The sequence below is a fragment of the Hyperolius riggenbachi genome, chromosome 1, assembly GCF_040937935.1.
Source record: "Hyperolius riggenbachi isolate aHypRig1 chromosome 1, aHypRig1.pri, whole genome shotgun sequence".
NCBI classification, from domain to species: domain Eukaryota; kingdom Metazoa; phylum Chordata; class Amphibia; order Anura; family Hyperoliidae; genus Hyperolius; species Hyperolius riggenbachi.
This window is the reverse complement of record NC_090646.1, coordinates 595,626,195-595,651,008: the sequence shown is the minus strand read 5'-3', so window position 1 is coordinate 595,651,008 and position 24,814 is coordinate 595,626,195. Positions and strand designations below refer to the sequence as shown.

At 46.1% G+C, this 24,814-nt stretch overlaps 1 protein-coding gene across 1 annotated transcript in view; it reads right to left on the bottom strand.

Annotated features, from left to right (window-relative positions):
- Positions 1 to 416: 416 nt before the first annotated feature.
- LOC137528104 (chondroitin sulfate proteoglycan 4-like) overlaps positions 417 to 24,814 on the bottom strand; it is a 157,990-nt gene continuing 133,592 nt past the window's right edge. Inside the window, exon 10 of the mRNA XM_068249395.1 lies at positions 417 to 497. Coding sequence (XP_068105496.1) covers positions 463 to 497 — 35 coding nt within the window. The 3' untranslated portion in view covers positions 417 to 462. The remainder of the gene's footprint in view (positions 498 to 24,814) is intronic.

Here is a 24,814-nt window from a genome sequence, read left to right as displayed (position 1 = left end):
AACTCGGACATGGCATGCTATTTTTCTTAATGAATCAAGCCCATTGTGTGCAGATGATAAAATAGGCCCTAACCAAGGATGGCTAACCTTTGCACTCCAGCTGTGACAAAACTACAAATCCCACCATGCCTCTGCCTCCCCGAGTTATGCTTAGAGCTCTCAGAGTATTGCAATGCCTCATGGGACTTGTAGTTCCACCACAGCTGGAGTGCCAAGGTTAGCCATCACTGCCCTATGCAGTTTCTGTGATTGCTGATAAACGTAATCATCACTGAATGCAGGAAACATATTATTTATTGTTGCGAAAACAAAACTGAAGTTACTTATAAAGGATGGTTGCTGTTCTCCATGGGGGTGCCTGGTCTCTTTTTCTTTTCCTTCTTCCTTTCTCTTCTTTTTTTCTTCCTTACTTCTCTGTTCTTTTTTATTTTTGGCCCTCTCTTTTTGAGCAAGCATCTTTCCTTACTTTACCTCAGTTAGGTTTCGGCCTACTACACCTGAAATGGAAATGATACTTTAGAGTTCGTCTATGTGATACTACATGATCTTGCATGTGAGGCCTTTGGAGAGCCTACTCAAACTCATTTTCTGACTGTATATTTTGACATTATGATAGTCTTTTCTACTCTTTAGTCCGTTGATGTGCAACTGGATTTAAAAATATTTGAAAATGAAAAATGTAATAAAAAGTGTTTATAAACAAATTGAAAAAGTTTAACATTTGAGCGGGAGATTCTTTGAACTAACAAAGCTAATAATGTTTGTAATGAGTTTCACAATTCTGACACAGAATAATTGCATTCATTTAGTTTTTTATGCATTCATCATAAAAGGCTCATGTCTGCTATGGTTGCTACAACTTGTACATGCCTGAGAAACTTTCTTGTCAACACCTCTTGCACAGAGCACACCTCTTTCCTTTCCCTTCAGTGATGTCTCTTTGGTTCAATTCTGGAGCATGAGGCTGTACTCCCGTCATCTTCGTAGCAGTGTTAGGGCCTGTAGCGTTGGTGTACTGGATCTCCACTTGATTTGAGGCATAATGGCCTCAATTCAGTAAGCGTTATCAAACACTTTATCAAACATTTGATAATTTACCTCATGGGTAAAATCTGATTTTGAATTCACTAAGATGTTATATATTTATCGAATGTTTTATTGATAAAACGTTCAATAAATGTATAACACCTTAGTGAAATCAGTACCCATGAGGTAAATTATCAAACGTTTGATAAAGTGTTTGATAAAGTTTAGTGAATTGAGGCCAATGAGTTGATGGCCGAGTTCTAAAAGAAATATTCTTCACTTTTGCTTTCCTTTCGCTTGCATGTTTCTCATGCAATAACATGTCAAATATGTTGGGGTTTGGACCCCAGCAACAAAATAGCTGTGGTCGGCACAATAACATTCAAAATAAGAAAATAATATTTGATTTAGAATTATCGTTGGTGAGTTAAAAAAAAACTTCAAATAGTGGCTGTTAATAACTTTGAGTATTTTAATAGCACCAGCAAAATTCTGGTTGGGGTCCAGTCAGACCCTAGTCAGTAAGATTATTATTAATTAGTATTTATACTGTATAGCACTGACATCTTCTGCAGGGCTGTACATAGTATATTGTCTTGTCACCTAACTGTCCCTCAGAGGAGCTCACAATCTAATCCCTACCATAGTCATATGTCTATGTATGTATCGTGCAGTCTATGGATCATAGTCTAGGCCCAATTTATGGGGAAACCTATTAACTTATCTGTATGTTTTTGGGATGTGGGAGGAAACTGGGTTGCCCAGAGGAAACCCACACAGAAACCAGGAGAACATACAAACTCTGTGTGTAGAGTGCCCTGGCAGATAGTGCCTTTGGCTGGGATTCGAACTGGTGACCCAGCTCTGCAAGGCAAGAGGGCTAACCACTACGCCACTGTGCTTTCCCATGGTAGGATGAGGGTTAGTATGGGAACATCGTAGTGAAAAGCTCACAATGTTTCAGTCAACAGACCTTTGTCAAACTTGACACTTGACAAAATGAAACATTGTTTGCTTTTCACTATGATATTAAAACGTTTGTTGCGAAGAAAATCCAGGTGGAGACAAAGGTCTCTCTTTGTTATCCAGAAACCTTTCTTCACCACCCATAAGGGCCCTTTTCCACTAGCGCGATTGCGATTTCTGAATCGCGAAATCGCAAACCGCTAGTGAATTTCAAATCGCTACGGTTTGCTATTTAACATAGGAATCGCGGTAGGTCATTTCCAGTACCGCGATTTGTTTTTTACTCGATCGCGCCGCGGAAAGATTATTGCCACGATTTTGCTATGCAGTGCATACTTTTTTCTCCCCTGATGACGCAAGACTGCGAAACCGGTCAGGAAGGTAACAGGCGGCACCATTGTCTATTGATCTATGATTGACCATTACATGCGCGCTAATCTTCCGGGCTTCCCTGTTTATGGGCCCCGTATGTGAGTTATTGTTTTTATATCTACTGCCTTTTAAAGAAATTTTATCTAAATAAATGGGTTACGCTTAGATATTGCCGTTTTTGTTTTCCTATATAAATTCCTGAAACTTTACCTCCATACGGATGTCCACTGGATCTTCACGACGTCGGATGTTCCCTGGACGTTATCTGTGACCTGAGCCATTTTACAACCTTATAATGTGGGTTGTTGGGAGCTGGTAAGCCTTTTCTAGTTTTGATGTTTGGCGGATATCTACCTCTGAGCATTTGATATATTGTGGTGAAGAATTTACCATTCCCTACATATAATGACTTTCTAAACCTGCGCTGACCTTTGATGAGTGCATAGCATAGCAAAATCTCGATTGCAAACATCGGGTAATCGCCGTGAAATTTTGCACTTTTGCTGAATCGCAATCGCTAGCGTTCAGCCCGACCGCTAGCGATTGCTAGTGGAAAAGGGGCCTCAGTCTGTTTGGAATAGAATCACTGAACAATAATTTTCTACAATGTTCAACACTTTGAAATTGATTGCCCCGAATGGTTCTAGATTGTGCATACAAAAAGCAATATCTAACAGAATAATAGGAATAAGCAGAAAGAAAACTATTCACTAGCTTCTACTGTATTGCTTAAAGTGGGAGTCAACTTTATACAGTCTACGGCAGGGTCGTAGCAATAGCCATAGCAGCCATGGGACCCTAGAGCATAGGGGCCCCAGGTGGTACCTAATGTATTCACTATTCATTTACTTGTGTTCTTCCACCTTCTGACTTTGTCTCAGTGCCAATGAACTATGTGCAGTGCTGATTGCATGAGAATGTAAATTGCCCAATTAACTCATATCCATAAGGTATGGGCAGGTGGCATTGCAGTGCCTACATCTGAAGGCCCCGTGAAAATGTTGCTACGGGGCTGCATGATCTCTAGCTACGCCACGGAATATGTTGGCACTTTGTAAATTAATAATAATAATACATGATAAATAAAAAAAACATTATTTGGCACCATTACAATAAACGTACTGTACCTGAAATGCCCTTTTCATGTGTCCAAAGACCAGTAAATACTTATCTTTATATTAAACCTGGGTATGCATCCATCTTGAGCTCACTGCTGAATGAAAAGCGCTCCAAAAATTTCAAATGTTCCAAAATCGCAATCGGGACTGCATGTTCAAACAGGTACATTCTCATGACTGTGTAACAATTATTTATTAGGGGGAGGGGGGGTAATGATTTATATACATTTTAATCAATGTAGAGTTTTAATTTTCCTCGCTTCAGGTTCCCTTTAAGGTGTACAGCCAATCTCTATAAAGAGTGATTTGTGTACAATCCATCCACAAAACAACACTCTTCCCTTCAGAGCTGGATGGAGTTGGATAGCACAGGCAAAACTGTCGCACCTCCAACTCACAACAGTGTTGCAAAAAAATAACGCAAGGGTAACAACATTATCTTACCTAATAAAGTCTCGAGTTTCTACATCCTTGCGTGTGTGTGTACTGCTGCACTGCCCAAGCACAGGGCAATGCAGTGTGCACATGCGGAGGGGGTCAGGTGTGGAGTGCTTGAGATGTGTGAGCGCATATTTTGAAAGAGCTTAAAAGACTAGTATAAATATAAAATACGCCCTACATGTTTCACCCCTTCTTGGGGGCTTCATCGGGAGACACAGAACAGGGGCGTCGCTAGCCCTATTTTGGGGGGGCCCATGCCCCCAATCTGTCCTGGGGTGCCATGGATCTCCCGGCCGCCGCTGCCCCGCTCTGCCCTGCTGTCCCCGCTGAGCTGCCATTTAGACCTCGATCAGTGCCGGGCGACCAGATAGAGCGGGCGCTAGGACCTAGCGGACACCGCTGATATGCGGAAGTGACATCACTTCCGCATATTTGTGCCCGGCGCCCGCTGTATCTGGTCGGGTCGCCCGCTGATCCTGAGGTCTGAAGCGGCAAGGTAGGTGGGGTGGGGAGCGCGCCTGCCACTCACTACCTAACGGGGGTCCCCGTCACTCACTCACTACCTAACGGAGGTCGCTGCTGTCACTCACTAACGGGGGTCTCTGCTGTCACTCACTACCTAACGGGGGTCCCTGCTGTCACTCACTACCTAACGGGGGTCCCTGCTGTCACTCAATACCTAACGGGGGTCCCTGCTGTCACTCACTACCTAACGGGGGTCCCTGCTGTCACTCACTACCTAACGGGGGTCCCTGCTGTCACTCAATACCTAACGGGGGTCCCTGCTGTCACTCACTATCTAAACGGGGGTCCCTGCTATCACTCACTATTTAACTGGGGGTCCCTGCTGTCACTCACTATTTAACTGGGGGTTCCTGCTGTCACTCACTACCTAACGGGGGTCCCTGCTGTCACTCACTAACGGGGGTCCCTGCTGTCACTCACTAACGGGGGTTCCTGCTGTCACTCACTACCTAACGGGGGTCCCTGCTGTCACTCACTACCTAACGGGGGTCCCTGCTGTCACTCACTACCTAATGGGGGTCCTTGCTGTCACTCACTACCTAACGGGGTCCCTGCTGTCACTCACTACCTAACGGGGGTCCCTGCTGTCACTCACTATCTAAACGGGGGTCCCTGCTGTCACTCACTATTAAACTGGGGGTCCCTGCTGTCACTCACTATTGAACTGGGGGTCCCTGCTGTCACTCACTACCTAACGGGGGTCCCTGCTGTCACTCACTACCTAACGGGGGTCCCTGCTGTCACTCACTACCTAACGGGGGTCCCTGCTGTCACTCACTATTTAACTGGGGGTCCCTGCTGTCACTCACTATTTAACTGGGGGTCCCTGCTGTCACTCACTATTTAACTGGGGGTCCCTGCTGTCACTCACTATTTAACTGGGGGTCCCTGCTGTCACTCACTATTTAACTGGGGTCCCTGCTGTCACTCACTACCTAACGGGGGTCCCTGCTGTCACTCACTATCTAAACGGGGGTCCCTGCTGTCACTCACTATCTAAACGGGGGTCCCTGCTGTCACTCGCTACCCAACTGGGGGTCCCTGCTGTTACTCACTACCCAACTGGGTGTCCCTGCTGTCACTCACTACCCAACTGGGGGTCCCTGTCACTCACTACCTACCTGGGGGGTCCCTGTCACTACCTAACTGGGGGGTGCCTGTCACTGCCTACACTGGGGGGCTCCTGTCACTAACTGAACTGGGGGGCTCCTGTCACTACCTAAATTGAGGTACTCCTGGCGCTACCTTAACTAGGGGGCACCTGTCGCTACCTAAACTATCCAGGCCAGCCAGCCCAGCATCACCACCAGCCAACCAGCCCAGAATCACTATCAAAAAGGCCACAGCATCACCACCAGTCAGGCCAGCATTTACTTCAACCAGCCAAGCACAGCCCAGCATCACTGCCAGCCAACCCAGCCACAACATCGGCCACAGCATCACCGCCAGCCAGGCCACAGCATCACTGCCAGGCCTTTCAGCTCACACATCATCCCCAATCCAGCCAAAAACAGTATTGTCAGGTACAGCAGCCAGTAGAGGAGAATTCAGAAGCCAGGTGAGAGGTGTCTACCATATTAAGGGGGCATTCTGCCTATTTATGTGAAATGCTGTCTATTTATGTGCCTCATGACTGCTGAATTTGTCTTGTTGGGGGCCTCATGACTGCTGAATTTGTCTTGTTGGGGGCCTCATGATTGCTGAATTTGTCTTGTTGAGGGCCTCAAGATTGCTGAATTTGTCTTGTTGGGTGCCTCATGATTTGTTGGGGGCCTCATGATTGCTGAATTTGTCTTGTTGGGGGCCTCATGATTTCTGAATTTGTCTTGATAGGGGCCTCATGATTGCTGAATTTGTCTTGTTGATGGTCACATGATTGCTAACTGCGAGACTATGGGAAAAAAATGAATCATCATCATATGAGACAATAGCATGAAACCTACTTTTTTAGCTTTTTAAAACAGAAAATAAAACTGGGAGGTTCTAAAAAAATGAATATATTTTTTCAGGAGTAGGATGGATGAAATTGTTTATCTTCACAGTTTTTCAACTTGGATTTTCCATAATGTTCATGTATGTGCTAAAACGTTTGTATAGTATTTAGTTTAAATTGCTGTTGCCACTTTGCGATAGATAAGTGACTTGTGGGTTGCAGTTTGGGCCTCCAAAAAGTTCGCCACCGCTGTCCTAATCTAATGTACGATTGGCCCCACCCATGGCCACGCCCGCTCACTGCATGACCACGCCCATCTTTTGCCGCACATAGCCTCCACCTAGTGCCCCCAGGTGCCACTGATCTCCAAGGACCCTAGGAACGCCCCTGACAGCAACAGTGTGCAAAGAACAAATTACCCCACTGCGCATACAGCATATAATGCACATTTAAAACACATAGCTGTGTATAAAAAAAAGCCCATACAATATCGGAGCTAATTAGAGTGGGGGGGGGGGTGTAATGATTTATATACATTTTAATCAATGTAGAGTTAAAAAAATGGAATTGCTTCTGACGCTCCTGACTCCACTCACCCATAAATGTAACTTTGTGGCCTGTACAATGTTCTGTAGCTGGACTATATGAGTCAGCCTCCCTCTTGTCTCTATGTGTGTGTCGGTGTGACGTCTATGCTAAAGGATCCCTTAGTATCAGAGATTGTGACCAGCATATACAGTTTATGATGTGGTGGGCTGAGGCATCTGAACTTGATGTGACAAAACCACCCACATATTCTCATCCTCACTTCTTGTTTATTTTAAGTGACACGTAATTACTGCTGTCACTACTTTCTGTTCCTTCTCTAAAAAAGGTCAGCTCAGCGTGAAGAATTTGCGTCTTCACACATGGTGAGCACAATCATGTACATAGTTCCCAAGGGAACAACAGGCGTAAAGCGTAACTTTTAATTACATAATTACAATGAGGCTCATCAAAACTATATACAGTATATAAAACACAATCTAAACCTTAAAGAAAACCTGAACTGAGAATAAAAAGTCAAAATAAACATACACAGGTCATACTTACCTCCCATGTAGTCTGCTCATCAATCTCTTTCTCCTCTCCTGCGCCCCATTTGTCCCCTGTGAACAATGGAATTCTCTGTCCTCCATTTTAAAAATGGCCATTACCCCATAACAGCTTCCTGGTCTCCAGCTTTCACCCCCTCTTGGGGGCTTCAACGGGAGACACAGCAACAAATTACCCCACTGCGCATACAGCATACAATGCACATTTATAACACATAGCTGTGTATAAAAAGCCCATACAATATCTGAGCTAATTAGCTGGCCAGTCAGACATATTTCTGCACATGTATCAATGGATGTTTCCTGGCATTAATAGGGGGGAACATGAACTGAACATCACCACCGTTACTAACCATGTATTGTGGCCTTGTACCTACAACTGTGATAGCAGCAGGGAGAAGGCACTACAATACCTCACCCCTTACATCAGCAGTCAGCCAATCAGCTGAGCGTTGCATCGCTTTAAGTATGAAAATCTCCAAAGACTTTTATTTACTTAGCAGCCTCATGCAGTAAATTTGCTTAACGCATCTTTACCTCAATGCCATAGTGTGAAGGAGCCCTGAAATCACTCCCCAGAACAAAGGAAGCAATCGCCTTGTAGTTTTTGTAACACAGAACTGCAGCACAGACTTGCTCTGTAACTTCTAGCATGTATTATTGTTACTTTGTATTTATATAGTGCTGCTCAGAGCTTTCCCAATGGTCTTTTGATTGCTAATTGCAGTAGACAAGTGTGAGAAATCAAATGAGAAAGGGTTTTCTCTTTTGTAAAGGTGGCCACTAACGGTCCAATTTCTAGCGAAAAATCGTTCGAGCGATCAGAAATTCTGATCGGAAGTGATATATTGTAATAAATCATTCACTACACCATCAACGAACCAATCTTTGCTTACTATCTATCACAACCAACGAGAAAATCCAAATTTTGGTTCGACGAAAATTCATTCGGGCGACGTTTTTTTTCACTCATTCATAATCGATTGTGTCCACCAATGGAGATTATTTACAACCAATCCGATCAGAATTTCTGATCGCTCGAACGATTTTCTGCTACAAATTGGACCGCTAGTGGCCACCTTAAGAGTGACTGTAAGCAGAGAAGAGAATCCTCACTGTCAGGGGCGTACCTAGAAATCCCCGGGCCCCCCTGCAAAAAAAAAATTCCGCCCCCGCTCCAGGGCCGGCTCAGGGACTTTTTGGGGGCAGGAGGGGTCGCAGCATACAGTTTACACAGGAAGTTCCATAAAGCACTTAGTGATCGGAGACCTCCGGCCAGAAGGAGGTATGTGCTCAGCTTGCCTGCCGCCGCCGGCGCTGCCACGAGCACCACCAATGATTGCTTGCAGGAGGGGAGCGCTGAGAGGAGAGCGCGAGGTGAGGGAGGGGGGAAATTTCCCCCCTCCCCACCGATCTGCGGCCACAGCTCTCCTCTTATGCTGTGACCCCTCCTGCCCCCAAAAAGTCCCCGAGCAGGCCCTGCCCCCAGCGACGGCAGGGGTCGCATCCCCTATTGTTAAGCCAGTGCTCACTGTACTTATTATATTAGATTCATTCAGAAAATGAGTGAATGAATAAATGAATGAAAATGAGTTACCATTACTATTATTATTATTATATGAAATAATAATGCGAATAATAATAATAATAATAATTCATTTATTTATGAATTCATTCATCCTCTGTATTGATCTGATATAATAAATACAGTGTAATGGCGGTTCCCAGCCCTGCTGTAGTCTGTGCTGAGGAGACTTGTCATTTTTTCACAGATGACATTACTTTGGGTAAAAAGCAAGTAGGGTAACTATATGGTCACTCAAAAAAGGAAGGGGAACAATGTTATTGCTGAATGTTATCCCAGACGGTAATTACACTTTAAGCCAATTAACCTACTAGCATGTTTTTTGGATGTAAAGGAAGATCAGAGTGTCCAGAGGAGACCCAGCCAAACACGAGAGGAATGTACAAACTGCATGCAGATGGTGTCCTGGATGGGAACTGAACCTGAGACTTGTGTACTGGCCATTTAGCCTTTGTGCTGCAAAGCATATAAGGGCAAGTAAAATCTTGAAGACAAAATGAGAAAACCGCCATAATTAAAAATATATCATGGTGACCCAGAAATCATTGGAGTGTGTAAGGGACTACAATGGTCCTAAAAGCCCCCTTACTAAGATGTTAAGAAAAACAAAAGTTTGCTTTCTTAAAACAGAAAGAATTTGCGATAATTCAGGTTGGAGTGAGCTTGAGATGTATCCCAGGGCATCACTGCTGAATATATGCAAATTAACCATTCTACCCTTAGAAGCTAAACAATATACAATGCTTAAAGTCTTGCCTAGTAAAAACTGTTAGGAACACACATTGTATTTGTCCTTCCTTTATATTAATGTTTCATAATGATTTCTTCATTGCTACATTCCTTAGTCATTAAGATTTATGATGTACTTATCTCAGTTACTATAGTGCTTGGTGAAGATTTCTCCCCAGGTGGTTTAATTTCCATTGTGCAGGAATGTATATGCTTGTGAACGACAACTTTACAGAAGCACAGTATAATCAGATGGCTGAAGCCGCAGTCTAGTAAGGGTGAAAATCCAGGAGTAATTACAGTGACACAGCAAGATCACTGTTATATTCTATTAAATGTGCAATAGCCAACCCTGGCTTCATTACAATGATTTCAGAACAGAACAGAATAGCACCATGTTACATATCTTTAATTAGGACTCAGAGACAGGAAAGAGGTGCAGGTACGGCCATAGCTCTTTGTTTAGAAGACAACAGCCCATAGCTGACTCGTGTCTGTCGTGTAGATAAACATCTATGGAGAGGGAAGGCTCTGTATTCCATACAGTCTTCCTGGTCCTCGCTCCTTCCACTCGTTCCACCGATATCCCCAGGTAAAATTATGCACCATCGGGACTCACATTCTTCTGAAGAAGAGTGCATCCATACTATGCATGTGTGAGCCCGGACTCGTGTGTGCGTGGTAGGAATCTGGGGGAAATGAGTACTTCTGAAGACTGCCCATGTAGGGCAGAAGATGTAATTAATCAAGCTGGTCAAAAAACTTCACCGGGACCTGGCAGAAATGGATGAACTGAAATGGGGCCCTAGGCATCAGTTTTTGCCAACCACTGATGATCACCTGGCTTTTTTTTAGTAAGATTTAGCGGGGGCTAGCGTCTACCAGGCCCCTAGACTCTCTTCAGGCCCTAGGCAGCTGCCTAGGATTGCATTGTACATGATCCAGCTCTGTGCTGGAAATATGGCAAGGATTGAGGATCAGGAATGCTCAATGGGATCCAGAGCCTTCCCTCTACATATGTGAGTTTGTTTGATATACTTTAACCACATCATGCAAATATGTATTCTCATGGGTTAGACCAGTGTTCCCCAACCCTTTCCTCACAGTCCACCAACAGTGCATGTTTTGTGGAAATCCACATAGGTAGTTAATCAGCTCTGCTGAGACACTAATTTCCTCACCAGTGCATGTTTGTGGTTTTCTGCAAAACAAGCACTGTTGGTGGTACTTGAGGAAAGAGTTGGGGTGCTCTGGGCTAGACAATCACTGCCTAGCCCATAATGCTATCAGTCACTGGAATTGCAGATGGGATCCATAGTAGGTTTTACCATAAACATATAAGTGATCTGGTGATAAAACTTCTGTATATCCTCGAATATAAGTCAACCTTGTGTATAAGTTGACTCCAATCTTTGACCCCCTTAAGCTGGATTTTGTTAAATTAATTTAAGTATAAGTCTACCCTGCAGTCAATGACTGCACTTAGGGACCAGGAGAATCAGTTACTACACTGCATAAAGTATTGCAATCATTAACTCCTCCAAGTCCCCAAGTACAGCCATTATCCGCTCCCCCCTCTTAGTAAGCACTGCAGTCCAGTATCTTTCCCCCTGCCATTTCCTTGTAAATTGTTGTGGCCAGGACTCTCAGACCTGTATTTTCTTGGTGTTGATGTTATTAAGAAGTTTCGGAACTGGGTACGTGGGTGCAAATGGGAGTGTCACTAATAGTACATATTACATGTGCTCCGTGTTGCAGCCATTGGCAGGTAAACATGTCAGTGTCTCACAGGCAATGGATGCCTCTACAACCTTCTCATATCAAAAGTAAGCTATACAAAGTAGTGCTTTTCCAAGCAAAAGGTGATGGTGGGAGGGGGTGATAAGCATGCTGGATGCTGCAGCTCACTCTGCAAAGGTTGAAAGAAAGGTGCACTACCCGCCCCCTCGGCTATGAGGCAGAAATGTAGGTCTGACTCGACTATAAGTCAACCCCTATACATTTATTTAGTGAGTCAGACCTAGATTTCTAGACTTATAGTCCAGTATATAGGGTACAGTGCTGCCCATAATTATTCATACCACTGCCAAATTTTGACTTAGAGTTACATTAATGACATAGGTGTCTCCCAAAAGATAATAAGACGACATACAAGAGGCATTATTGTGGGGAAAAAAATTCTCAGCGTTTCTTTACAATTGAGCAAAAAGTGGCTAGTCCAAAATTATTCATACCGTTCTCAATAATCAATAGAAATGCCTTTATTGGCAATTACAGCAATCAAACTTTAAGATGTGGAATGCATTGCCACAGGAAGTCGTTATGGCAAACTCTATACCTGCATTTAAAGGAGGCTTAGATGCTTTCCTTGCGTTGAAAGACATCCATGGCTACAATTACTAGGTTATGCCTAATGATGTTGATCCAGGGATTTTATCTGATTGCCATCTGGAGTCAGGAAGGAATTTTTCCCTTTTGGGGCTAATTGGACCATGCCTTGTGGGGGGTTTTTCGCCTTCCTCTGGATCAACAGGGGTATGTGGGGGACGGGCTGGAGTTGTACTTTGTACTGGTTGAACTCGATGGACGTATGTCTTTTTTCAACCAAAATAACTATGTAACTATGTAACTATGTAACACTTCCTATAATTGCAGATCAGCTTTTTGCATGTCTCCACAGGTATTTTTGCCCATTCATCTTTAGCAATGAGCTCCAAATATTTCAGGTTGGAGGGTCTTCTTGCCATCACCCTGATCTTTAGCTCCCTCCATAGATTCTCAATTGGATTCAAGTCAGGACTCTGGCCTGGCCACTCCAAAACGATAATGTTGTCTGCTAAGCATTTCTTCACCACTTTTGCTGTGTGTTTGGGGTCATTGTCCTGCTGAAATGTCCACTGATGCCCAATGCCAAGTTTCTTTGCAGACTGCCTGATGTTGTCCTTGAGAATCCTCATGTATTGCTCTTTTTTCATGGTGTCGTTTACTGTGATTACGTTTCCTGGTCCATTGACTGAAAAACACCCCCAAAGCATTAGGTTCCCAACACCATGTTTGACAGTGGTTGACAGAGGATGGTGTTCTTTGGGTTGAAGGCTTCTCCTTTTTTACACCAAATGAAGGAAACATTATTGTGACCAAACATCAAGAAACTCAGCATCAAGGAAACTTACTGCATCATTTACATAGTTACATACATAGTTATTTTGGTTGAAAAAAGACATACGTCCATCGAGTTCAAACAGTACAAAGTACAACACCAGCCTGCTCCCTCACATATCCCTGTTGATCCAGAGGAAGGCGAAAAAAACCTTACAAGGCATGGTCCAATTAGCCCCAAAAAGGAAACAAATTCCTTCCCGACTCCAGATGGCAATCAGATAAAATCCCTGGATCAACATCATTAGGCATTACCTAGTAATTGTAGCCATGGATGTCTTTCAACGCAAGGGAAGCATCTAAGCCCCCTTTAAATGCAGGTATAGAGTTTGCCATAACGACTTCCTGTGGCAATGCATTCCACATCTTAATCACTCTTACTGTAAAGAACCCTTTCCTAAATAAATGGCCAAAACGTTTTTCCTCCATGCGCAGATCATGTCCTCTAGTCCTTTGAGAAGACCTAGGGACAAAAAGCTAATCCGCCAAGCTATTATATTGCCCTCTGATGTATTTATGCATGTTAATTAGATCTCCTCTAAGACGTCTTTTCTCTAGACTAAATAAACCCAGTTTATCTAACCTTTCTTGGTAAGTGAGACCTTCCATCCCACGTATCAATTTTGTTACTCGTCTTTGCACCTGCTCTAAAACTGCAATATCTTTTTTGTAATGTGGTGCCCAGAAGTGAATTCCATATTCCAGATGTGGCCTTACTAGAGAGTTAAACAGGGGCAATATTATGCTAGCATCTCGAGTTTTTATTTCTCTTTTAATGCATCCCAAAATTTTGTTAGCTTTAGCTGCAGCGGCTTGGCATCGATTACGATTATTAAACTTGTTGTCGATGAGTACTCCTAAGTCTTTCTCCAAGTTTGATGTCCCCAACTGTATCCCATTTATTTTGTATGGTGCTAGACCATTGGTACGACCAAAATGCATGACTTTACATTTTTCAACATTGAATTTCATCTGCCATGTGTGTGCCCATATAGCCATCCTATCCAGATCCTGTTGTAATATGACACTATCTTCCTGAGAGTCGATGATTCTGCCCAATTTTGTATCATCTGCAAAAATAGCAACATTGCTCACTACTGCATCTACTAGGTCATTAAAAAATAAATTGAAGAGCACTGGATCCAGTACAGACCCCTGTGGGACCCCACTGCTAACAGTCTCCCATTTTGAGTACGGTCCATTGACCACAACTCTTTGTTTTCTGTCCATTAGCCAGTTCCCTATCCATGCACACAGACTCTTCCCCAGTCCTTGCATCCTCAACTTTTGCACCAGACTTTTGTGGGGAACAGTGTCGAAGGCCTTTGCAAAGTCCAAGTCTATCACATCTACAGCATTCCCAATATCCATATTAGCGTTCACTACCTCATAAATGTTAGTCAAACAGGACCTGTCTTTAGTAAACCCATGTTGATGCTGAGAAATAAGATTATTTTCTACTATGAAGTCATGTATAGTATCTCTTAGTAACCCCTCAAATAGTTTGCATACAACAACTGATGTTAAGCTTACAGGTCTATAATTTTCTGAATCTGATTTTTTGCCCTTCTTAAATAATGGGAAAACGTGGGCTGTACGCCAATCCACTGGGACTTTTCCATGTAATGTAAAACTATGATAATGGTAACCATGTATTTTCATCCAGACGTGAGATGATCGAGGTGTAATTGATTCTGTAGGAAGGCACGGTAATGAGGGGCTGCCCTCTCGGAAATTATATCTGCACATTAATGTTGTTTTCTTCATACAAGAATAAATGGTTCATATCAGTCAAGGCAGATATAAATTATTAATCAAGCTTTTAGCCTTTCCAGATAGCTCATGTAAGACCAGAGGGGACAGACTGCGCTCTGACAGCAGCATTCTCCTCAACACATTACCCTAGCATGAGTGCAGACACAGGAAATGAGGAACGCTGCTCTCCACCCTGCTGAGGTACAGCTAAGCCTCTTACAACAAGTATGAGAAGTGACAAATGTTTCCCTGACATAATATCCAAAACCTGGTGATGGCGTCACTTTCACTTTTCATCGATAATGACAAAATACAGCTTCTGGGTATTTATTTAGTATGATACAGTTCATTTTATACCTTCTCATTAGAAGCACTTGTGTCCAAGCTCCGGCCTACCCAAGAGGAGGACCCCTGAGAGCATGAGATGAGGGACACTCCCTCCTCTCATCCAAGTTAAAATGATTACCGCAACTCCAGACTGCCTGAATGGAGAGCGTTACCCTAGGCTACATGAACTGACAGAAAAGAATCCATGAGTATACCAAAGCTAAGATCTTTCGGAGATAGTATGGCTGAGGTGGCCCTCTAGGAAACTTCATAGGAAACAGTTCTCCAATCACAGCACCCTCTGCAACTTTTACTTGAAGTGTTGTGATTGATCAAATAGTGGGCGTTTAGTTACTGCTGCAACCTATTTGAAACGTAAAATTTCTAGAGGGTGCTGTCATTGGAGAAGCAACCAATCATGTTACTGGAACTTCCCTATGAGGTTTCCAGCAGGGCCACCTAAAACATACTAGTGCTGCTCTTCCTAAACTCAAATCCATAGCTAAGATATGTCCCCTATTCTCATAATGTAAAAATGTCAATGATCTGGGTAAAGTGTACAAGTGACTCTTCAGCAGGACAAGGCCTGCATTGTATGGAACATCTATTTAAAACCCCCTCCCCCCCATCCCATACAAAAAAGACTCTTACCGGTTTCATATGTGACAGTGAGTGAGAAATGTTACCAAGGACCGTATAGTGTGAGGACCACCCACAATGTTTAGGTAAACCCTGAATAGGACTAAGATGAAATGGGGCCCTAGATAAAAAATGGCAGTTGCCACCTGCTGATGGTCACCTAGCTTTTTTTAAATAAGATTTGGTGGGGGCTAGCATTCATCAGGCCCCTAGACTTGCATTGTGGATGATCCAGCTTGGGTAAACCCTTCCAGTAAAAAGGATATAGGCAATATGCCCAGTGAGTGGTACAGTATATACTCGCATATAAGCCGTCCCGCGTATAAGCTAAAGTACCCACTTTTCGCTCAGAAACCAGGAAAAGTGATTGACTCATGTATAATACCCCTCACCAGTATAGCCCCTCCACAGTGGCCAGATATGTCTCCAGTGCAAGTCAGCCCCCATCCCCATAGCCAGATGTACCCCAAGGATCATACAGAGACACAGGAAGAATCCCTGATCATTGCACTGACAACTCACACGTTGCTTGCACATTCTGCTTCGCAAGCCAGGGGACACAGGTAGTATTGAGCAGCGCACCCTGTCTGCACATTATATTGCAGGGGATGAGGGGCACGAACACAGCAGGGAACCAGCTGGCACGAGCGCAGGATCACTAATGCACGTCTTGCACGATCTTGTGCTCTTCTGCCAGTAACAAAACCTGCTCCACCATCTGTTCTGCTCCACGGACTCGCATATAAGCCCAGGGGGTAACTTTTTAGCACATTTTTTGCACTGGAAAATTAGGCTTATACTCGAGTACATAAGGTACCCAGGAATGGCCAGGGTTGGAGCTTTACTTTTTGTCATGCTAAGTCAATTGTCTTGTGTTGCCCCACAGTCTCCTATGGAAACAGCCGCTTCCTCACACCTCCTGGAGTGTGCACTTTATGTAAAGCAGACCATATTTCATTCCAAGGAGAAAATCAGGTGCAGCACTTTCACCTCACATGCATTGCAGCCACCAATCAAGGGGCAGTGCTCAGGTTGCAGCAGTCCATGGGCCATTCTTTGTACATGCAGCCCTGTTCACTGCGGGCCCCAGCTTCATGTTCTGTACCCCCCCCCCCCCCCCACACTGATACACTAAAGATTTTGTTGCAGCTTTCATAATCCATTTGCATTCCCCCAAACATGTGCAACCCTCCCCACCATCACCTTCTTGTGCAACATCCCCCAAAGGTTAAAATCTAGCATTGTGTATGGCCAGCATTAGTTAAGCAACATTTGGCATTTCTAGGGCAATTGTGCAATCAGTCTGTTTTTAGATTTTGTGGATTATTTGGGTTATTGCTTTTTGCACACAGCCCTTTGACATTTGTGCAGCATGCGGCATCTTCTAATCAGCTGTACGTCAGTAGCCGGTGGGTGGTGTCTACGCAGCTAAGACTTCTGCTTTCAGTATTATTTTAGGAGTGGTTTTTACTTATGTTCTCTGCCACTGGCAGCCTGTGGGGTACAGAGGGATCTATTCTATCTGCTGTATTTGAACGTGTATAAATATGGGGCACCGTATTACACAGTCCATGTCTTCTGAATGAATCTCTTTCTGCTCTGATTCTCAGACCGCTCTGAGAACCATTTAAGGCTTTCTTAGAGACGTGAAAACGTATAACCCCCGGGGAATGATCTTCTTAAGTGCTTTTTCATAAACAGCATATACTTCTTACTGGGACTTTATGTACAGCGAGATGTGTTTACAGCATAGCTGGCTCAGCAAGCGCTGACTTTATTCTCCTGTCCTCATTGCTATATAAGTCTGACTGATTACACAGCAAAGTGGACTTTATGGCTTACGGGTCTCACCTGGCGCCCAGCACACAGAAAACACAGACTTAAAATGTACTTAGACCTTGTGCACATTGCGTTCCGCTAGCGTTAGCGTTGGGCTTTTTTTGAAGCCATTTTTGGTTTCGATTCCCGGCGTTTGGGTGGGTGTTCCGTTTTTGTGAAAAGTGCTTTTCCCGAGCGGATTTTTTAAATTCATTCCCTGACGCAAGTCAGGAAGTGAACTCTTTAACCCGGAAAATAATAAATACATAGTATTTATTCTTTAAAACGTGAACACAATCGCCCCACGAAGCGGTTTTGTGAGCGTTTAGCGCTCTTCCTATACCTTCCATTATAGCAAAATCACCCCCAAAATGGTCCAGGCACCGCTTTGCTGAACGCACAGCACACGAACCGTGCTGATATGAACCTTCTCATAGACATTCATTGCACAAGCGTATTTGGGGCGATTTCAAAAATCACCTGCACTTGAAAAAAGGCAGAAAACACCTCTAGTGTGAATGAGCCCTTATTGTGCAGTTATTTAAATGTCTTGGATGCCTATAAGGTTAGCTTTACAGTCACAGTGAGGCGTTGCATTTTGTTGCGCTAGAACGTACCCACAACACAATCAAAATTAGGAATTCAGGAGCATACAATGTTAGAAGCTACTGATCAATGTGCACCGTGACTGACAACACACTGCCTGTTCTGTATTGTAACAACGGAATCAGCTGCATCACAGCACAACTGAGGAGGTGTGAACATAGACTTTGTATGGCTTTATGTTAAAGTGGGCTAAAAAGTTTCTGTTACAGTGCAATACAACTGAGGCCCCTATTACACCTGCTCGCTGCATTGCCCCGTGTTACGCTTCCCCGCCGCAACGGCAATGGAAGTCTATGGAGACTTGCACACTTAACACGATGGGAGGGACATATCCAAAACGTAGTATTCTTTGTTAAATAAAGGACATGCAGATTGTGTTATATAGTCTTAATGTTGTATTGATATGCGTATGTAGCAATAGGTTGCTGCTGTAACCACAAGTAAGAAGCCTCATGCCAGATGACCTCCACCCATGATAGCTGAAAGCTAGAAAGGAACAATGATTTTTAATAACTGTAAACAGCAAAAAAAAAAAATCTGTGCAACAGTGATAAGTGTTTATACAGGGTCAGATTTACCATAAGGCAATGTAGGCACGTGCCTACAGGCACCTGATGAAAGAAAGGCGGCTCACCCTGCTTCTCAAGCACCTCCTTCCTTATGCAGAGTCCTGATGAGAGTGTAAATGAAAGGTTACTCACCCTGCTCTTGGCATTCCTGAGATCTCCCTTCAGTTGGGGGCAACTTAATACTGAGTGTACTGCTGGCTACCTAATACCAAGGGGCACCTGTAGCTACCTATGACGGGCAAAGTAAGTAAGGGAGAAGTGACAGCTGGGCTAGCCAGCACACTTGTGGTGTGGGAGAAGTGACAGCGGGGCTAGCCAGCACACTTGTAGTGTGGGAGAAGTGACAGCTTGGCTAGCCAGCACACTTGTGGTGCGGGAGAAGTGACAGCTGGGCTAGCCAGCACACTTGTGGTGTGGGAGAAGTGACAGTGGGGCTAGCCAGCACACTTGTGGTGCGGGAGAAGTGACAGCTGGGCTAGCCAGCACACTTGTAGTGTGGGAGAAGTGACAGCTGGGCTAGCCAGCACACTTGTGGTGTGGGAGAAGTGACAGCGGGGCTAGCCAGCACACTTGTGGTGTGGGAGAAGTGACAGCTGGGCTAGCCAGCACACTTGTAGTGTGGGAGAAGTGACAGCTGGGCTAGCCAGCACACTTGTGGTGTGGGAGAAGTGACAGCTGGGCTAGCCAGCACACTTGTAGTGTGGGAGAAGTGACAGCTGGGCTAGCAGCACACTTGTGGTGTGGGAGAAGTGACAGCTGGGCTAGCGAGCACACTTGTGGTGCGGGAGAAGTGACAGCTGGGCTAGCGAGCACACTTGTGGTGCGGGAGAAGTGACAGCGGGGCTAGCCAGCACACTTGTAGTGTGGGAGAAGTGACAGCTGGGCTAGCGAGCACACTTGTGGTGCGGGAGAAGTGACAGCGGGGCTAGCCAGCACACTTGTAGTGTGGGAGAAGTGACAGCTGGGCTAGCCAGCACACTTGTGGTGTGGGAGAAGTGACAGCTGGGCTAGCCAGCACACTTGTGGTGCGGGAGAAGTGACAGCTGGGCTAGACAGCACACTTGTGGTGCGGGAGAAGTGACAGCGGGGCTAGCCAGCGCACTTGTAGTGTGGGAGAAGTGACAGCTGGGCTAGCCAACACACTTGTAGTGTGGGAGAAGTGACAGCTTGGCTAGCCAGCACACTTGTGGTGCGGGAGAAGTGACAGCTGGGCTAGCCAGCACACTTGTGGTGCGGGAGAAGTGACAGCTGGGCTAGCCAGCACACTTGTGGTGCGGGAGAAGTGACAGCGGGGCTAGCCAGCACACTTGTAGTGTGGGAGAAGTGACAGCTGGGCTAGCGAGCACACTTGTGGTGCGGGAGAAGTGACAGCGGGGCTAGCCAGCACACTTGTAGTGTGGGAGAAGTGACAGCTGGGCTAGCCAGCACACTTGTGGTGTGGAAGAAGTGACAGCTGGGCTAGCCAGCACACTTGTGGTGCGGGAGAAGTGACAGCTGGGCTAGCCAGCACACTTGTAGTGTGGGAAAAGTGACAGCTGGGCTAGCCAGCACACTTGTGGTGTGGGATAAGTGACAGCTGGGCTAGCCAGCACACTTGTGGTGCGGGAGAAGTGACAGCTGGGCTAGCCAGCACACTTGTGGTGCGGGAGAAGTGACAGCTGGGCTAGCCAGCACACTTGTAGTGTGGGAGAAGTGACAGCTGGGCTAGCCAGCACACTTGTGGTGTGGGAGAAGTGACAGCTGGGCTAGCCAGCACACTTGTGGTGCGGGAGAAGTGACAGCTGGGCTAGCCAGCACACTTGTAGTGTGGGAGAAGTGACAGCTGGGCTAGCAGCACACTTGTGGTGTGGGAGAAGTGACAGCTGGGCTAGCGAGCACACTTGTGGTGCGGGAGAAGTGACAGCGGGGCTAGCCAGCACACTTGTAGTGTGGGAGAAGTGACAGCTGGGCTAGCGAGCACACTTGTGGTGCAGGAGAAGTGACAGCGGGGCTAGCCAGCACGCTTGTAGTGTGGGAGAAGTGACAGCTGGGCTAGCCAGCACACTTGTGGTGTGGGAGAAGTGACAGCTGGGCTAGCCAGCACACTTGTGGTGCGGGAGAAGTGACAGCGGGGCTAGCGAGCACACTTGTGGTGCGGGAGAAGTGACAGCGGGGCTAGCCAGCACGCTTGTAGTGTGGGAGAAGTGACAGCTGGGCTAGCCAGCACACTTGTGGTGTGGGAGAAGTGACAGCTGGGCTAGCCAGCACACTTGTAGTGTGGGAGAAGTGACAGCTGGGCTAGCCAGCACACTTGTGGTGTGGAAGAAGTGACAGCTGGGCTAGCCAGCACACTTGTGGTGCGGGAGAAGTGACAGCTGGGCTAGCCAGCACACTTGTAGTGTGGGAAAAGTGACAGCTGGGCTAGCCAGCACACTTGTGGTGTGGGATAAGTGACAGCTGGGCTAGCCAGCACACTTGTGGTGCGGGAGAAGTGACAGCTGGGCTAGCCAGCACACTTGTGGTGCGGGAGAAGTGACAGCTGGGCTAGCCAGCACACTTGTAGTGTGGGAGAAGTGACAGCTGGGCTAGCCAGCACACTTGTGGTGTGGGAGAAGTGACAGCTGGGCTAGCCAGCACACTTGTGGTGCGGGAGAAGTGACAGCTGGGCTAGCCAGCACACTTGTAGTGTGGGAGAAGTGACAGCTGGGCTAGCAGCACACTTGTGGTGTGGGAGAAGTGACAGCTGGGCTAGCGAGCACACTTGTGGTGCGGGAGAAGTGACAGCGGGGCTAGCCAGCACACTTGTAGTGTGGGAGAAGTGACAGCTGGGCTAGCGAGCACACTTGTGGTGCGGGAGAAGTGACAGCGGGGCTAGCCAGCACGCTTGTAGTGTGGGAGAAGTGACAGCTGGGCTAGCCAGCACACTTGTGGTGTGGGAGAAGTGACAGCTGGGCTAGCCAGCACACTTGTGGTGCGGGAGAAGTGACAGCTGGGCTAGACAGCACACTTGTGGTGCGGGAGAAGTGACAGCGGGGCTAGCCAGCACACTTGTAGTGTGGGAGAAGTGACAGCTGGGCTAGCCAGCACACTTGTGGTGTGGGAGAAGTGACAGCTGGGCTAGCCAGCACACTTGTAGTGTGGGAGAAGTGACAGCTTGGCTAGCCAGCACACTTGTGGTGCGGGAGAAGTGACAGCTGGGCTAGCCAGCACACTTGTGGTGCGGGAGAAGTGACAGCGGGGCTAGCCAGCACACTTGTAGTGTGGGAGAAGTGACAGCTGGGCTAGCGAGCACACTTGTGGTGCGGGAGAAGTGACAGCGGGGCTAGCCAGCACACTTGTAGTGTGGGAGAAGTGACAGCTGGGCTAGCCAGCACACTTGTGGTGTGGGAGAAGTGACAGCTGGGCTAGCCAGCACACTTGTGGTGCGGGAGAAGTGACAGCGGGGCTAGCCAGCACACTTGTAGTGTGGGAGAAGTGACAGCTGGGCTAGCCAGCACACTTGTGGTGTGGGAGAAGTGACAGCTGGGCTAGCCAGCACACTTGTGGTGCGGGAGAAGTGACAGCTGGGCTAGCCAGCACACTTGTAGTGTGGGAGAAGTGACAGCGGGGCTAGCCAGCACACTTGTAGTGTGGGAGAAGTGACAGCTGGGCTAGCCAGCACACTTGTGGTGCGGGAGAAGTGACAGCTGGGCTAGCCAGCACACTTGTGGTGTGGGAGAAGTGACAGCTGGGCTAGCCAGCACACTTGTAGTGCGGGAGAAGTGACAGCTGGGCTAGCCAGCACACTTGTGGTGTGGGAGAAGTGACAGCTGGGCTAGCCAGCACACTTGTGGTGCGGGAGAAGTGACAGCTGGGCTAGCCAGCACACTTGTGGTGCGGGAGAAGTGACAGCTGGGCTAGCCAGCACACTTGTGGTGCAGGAGAAGTGACAGCTGGGCTAGCCAGCACACTTGTGGTGCAGGAGAAGTGACAGCTGGGCTAGCCAGCACACTTGCAGTGCAGTTTGATGGGGTTTGAATGATGAGGTTCATGAATGATGAGGTCTAGGGTACCAGGACATCTGTTCCCATAGGCTCCTGTGATGTAAATCCGTGCCTGTGGTTATACTGTATTTGCAACAAAAAGTACAGCTATGCAAACCTTGAATTACTCACATGTTACCAGAATACACCCCCGGCATATGCTGGGAACTCCCTATACTTCACATAAATAAATTGAACTGCAAATAGACATCTCCCCACTTAGTGTGAAAATATTTTGTTTCTTTTCTCACAATATAACACATTTTATTCTCTGCAAGCAGAAGTCAATCTTAGTATCCACTTGTGTTACCTCGCCACCTGTGCCAAACGATTGCAGCTGTGTGGGAGCAGATGACAGGAAGTGGCTGCGTGTGAAAGAGGTCTTATTGGGAAGTACCCCCGCCAAGTCTGATGTAAGTCCACTTCCTGTTATCTGCTTCTGTGGATCTGTCCGACGCCTGGCTGCAAACAGCTTCAAGATTTGGCCATGGGTAGAGGGGTGACACCTGTTTGCTAGATGTGACATGCAGCATTTTCCTGCCATGCACCATGTGTCAACCACTGGCATATGTGTGGTTACAAACACTGCCAGCTGGCCGTATCACACACAGTAGTTCAGCAGCTGAATGTTGTGCATCTCTGCTGTCTGTGTGAAAGAGGCGCCTAGCATGGGCATGACTACAGACATTGGGGAGAAAGGGGATAAGAACCTGTGTCTCACACCTTCATCTCTGTACCGTTAGCTGCAGCCAGTGTACTTTGTCCATTGCTCTGATTAAGGGCTGGTGAAGACGGGCGTCTGCTCGGCATCTCATTTGAACGCCGTCTTTTTCCTGAACACAGATGCCTGTTATTTTTGGTAAAGCTTTTAACATTGTTTAAAGTCGATAGAGGTAGTCATGCCAATTGGCCCAGGAGAAAGAGGCAGCCCTGGACACAAAGGGGAAGGGGAGTGCATATAGGGGACACAGAGGAAGCACTAGCCTACCAGGGAAATTACAGGGGTTTGAGGAAAGGGGCACTAGACTACCAGGGCAGCCATTTGTTGTGTGTGTGTGTGTGTGTGTGTGTGTGTGTGTGTGTGTGTGTGTGTGTGTGTGTGTGTGTGTGTGTGTATGTGTGTGTGTGTGTGTGTGGGGGGGGGGTGTTAGACTGCAAGGGAAGCTATGAGTATGTGTGTGTGTGGTGGCTGCACTCTAGAGACTACCTGGGAAGCCATTTGGAGATGGGTAGGGCACTAGGCTACCAGAAAACTGTGTGAGGCACACATATTTTTGGAGTACAAATGACTGGCTTTTACATATATGTAAGTGATTGATGCATTTCATATATGGGGGCGATTGGTGCATTACATATGAGGGGCAATTGCTGCATTTCATATGTCAGAATGATTGGTGCATTTCATATATGTGGGTAATTGGTGAATTTCTTATTTGGGGTAATTGCTGCATTTTATACATGGGAGTGATTGTTAAAATCTGAAAATACTGTATGTGGGGGTAATCGTGGGTAATTTAGTAAATGTCAATGTTAGCCTTCGACTTGGTCTAAGTTTTTACTTTTGGCCCACTGTCTATTTGAGTTTGGCACTTATGCTTTAGGCATATGGAACAAGGAGATTTTAGGGGAGATAAAAACAATATTTGATACAGGCATTGAGCATATCATAAGATAACAACATTTTTAATGTTTTCACAAGTTTGCTCTATTTAACCAAATTTCGACACTGGTTCACTTTAAGATGCAATTAATTTTCACTGACTGCAAAAAAAAGTAGTTAAAAATATCTAGTCCTCCAGTAATGCTTGTTACATGGCCCAGAAGGCCCATGCACATAAAGTTTACAAGCCATATTAATCATGACCTTATTACCTACAGTGAGAAAGCCTGTGTTGTGAGCAATTTCCACCACACTGCGGTTCTGGCCAAACAAGCCTCTTTGTACTGGAAAATCTATCAAATATGAGAGCAATAGTCAACATTTACAGAGCAGCTCTGAGCTGTGCAGTGTTAATGAATGCCAATGTGACAAGCGGGCCTTTCACTACCTCAAGTACTTACAGCTCAACGATACAGAAATACCAGGCATTGCTGCATATCCCATGGGAGTCTGTGCCGCTTGGCAGCCTCTGGAATGTTACTGCTATAATA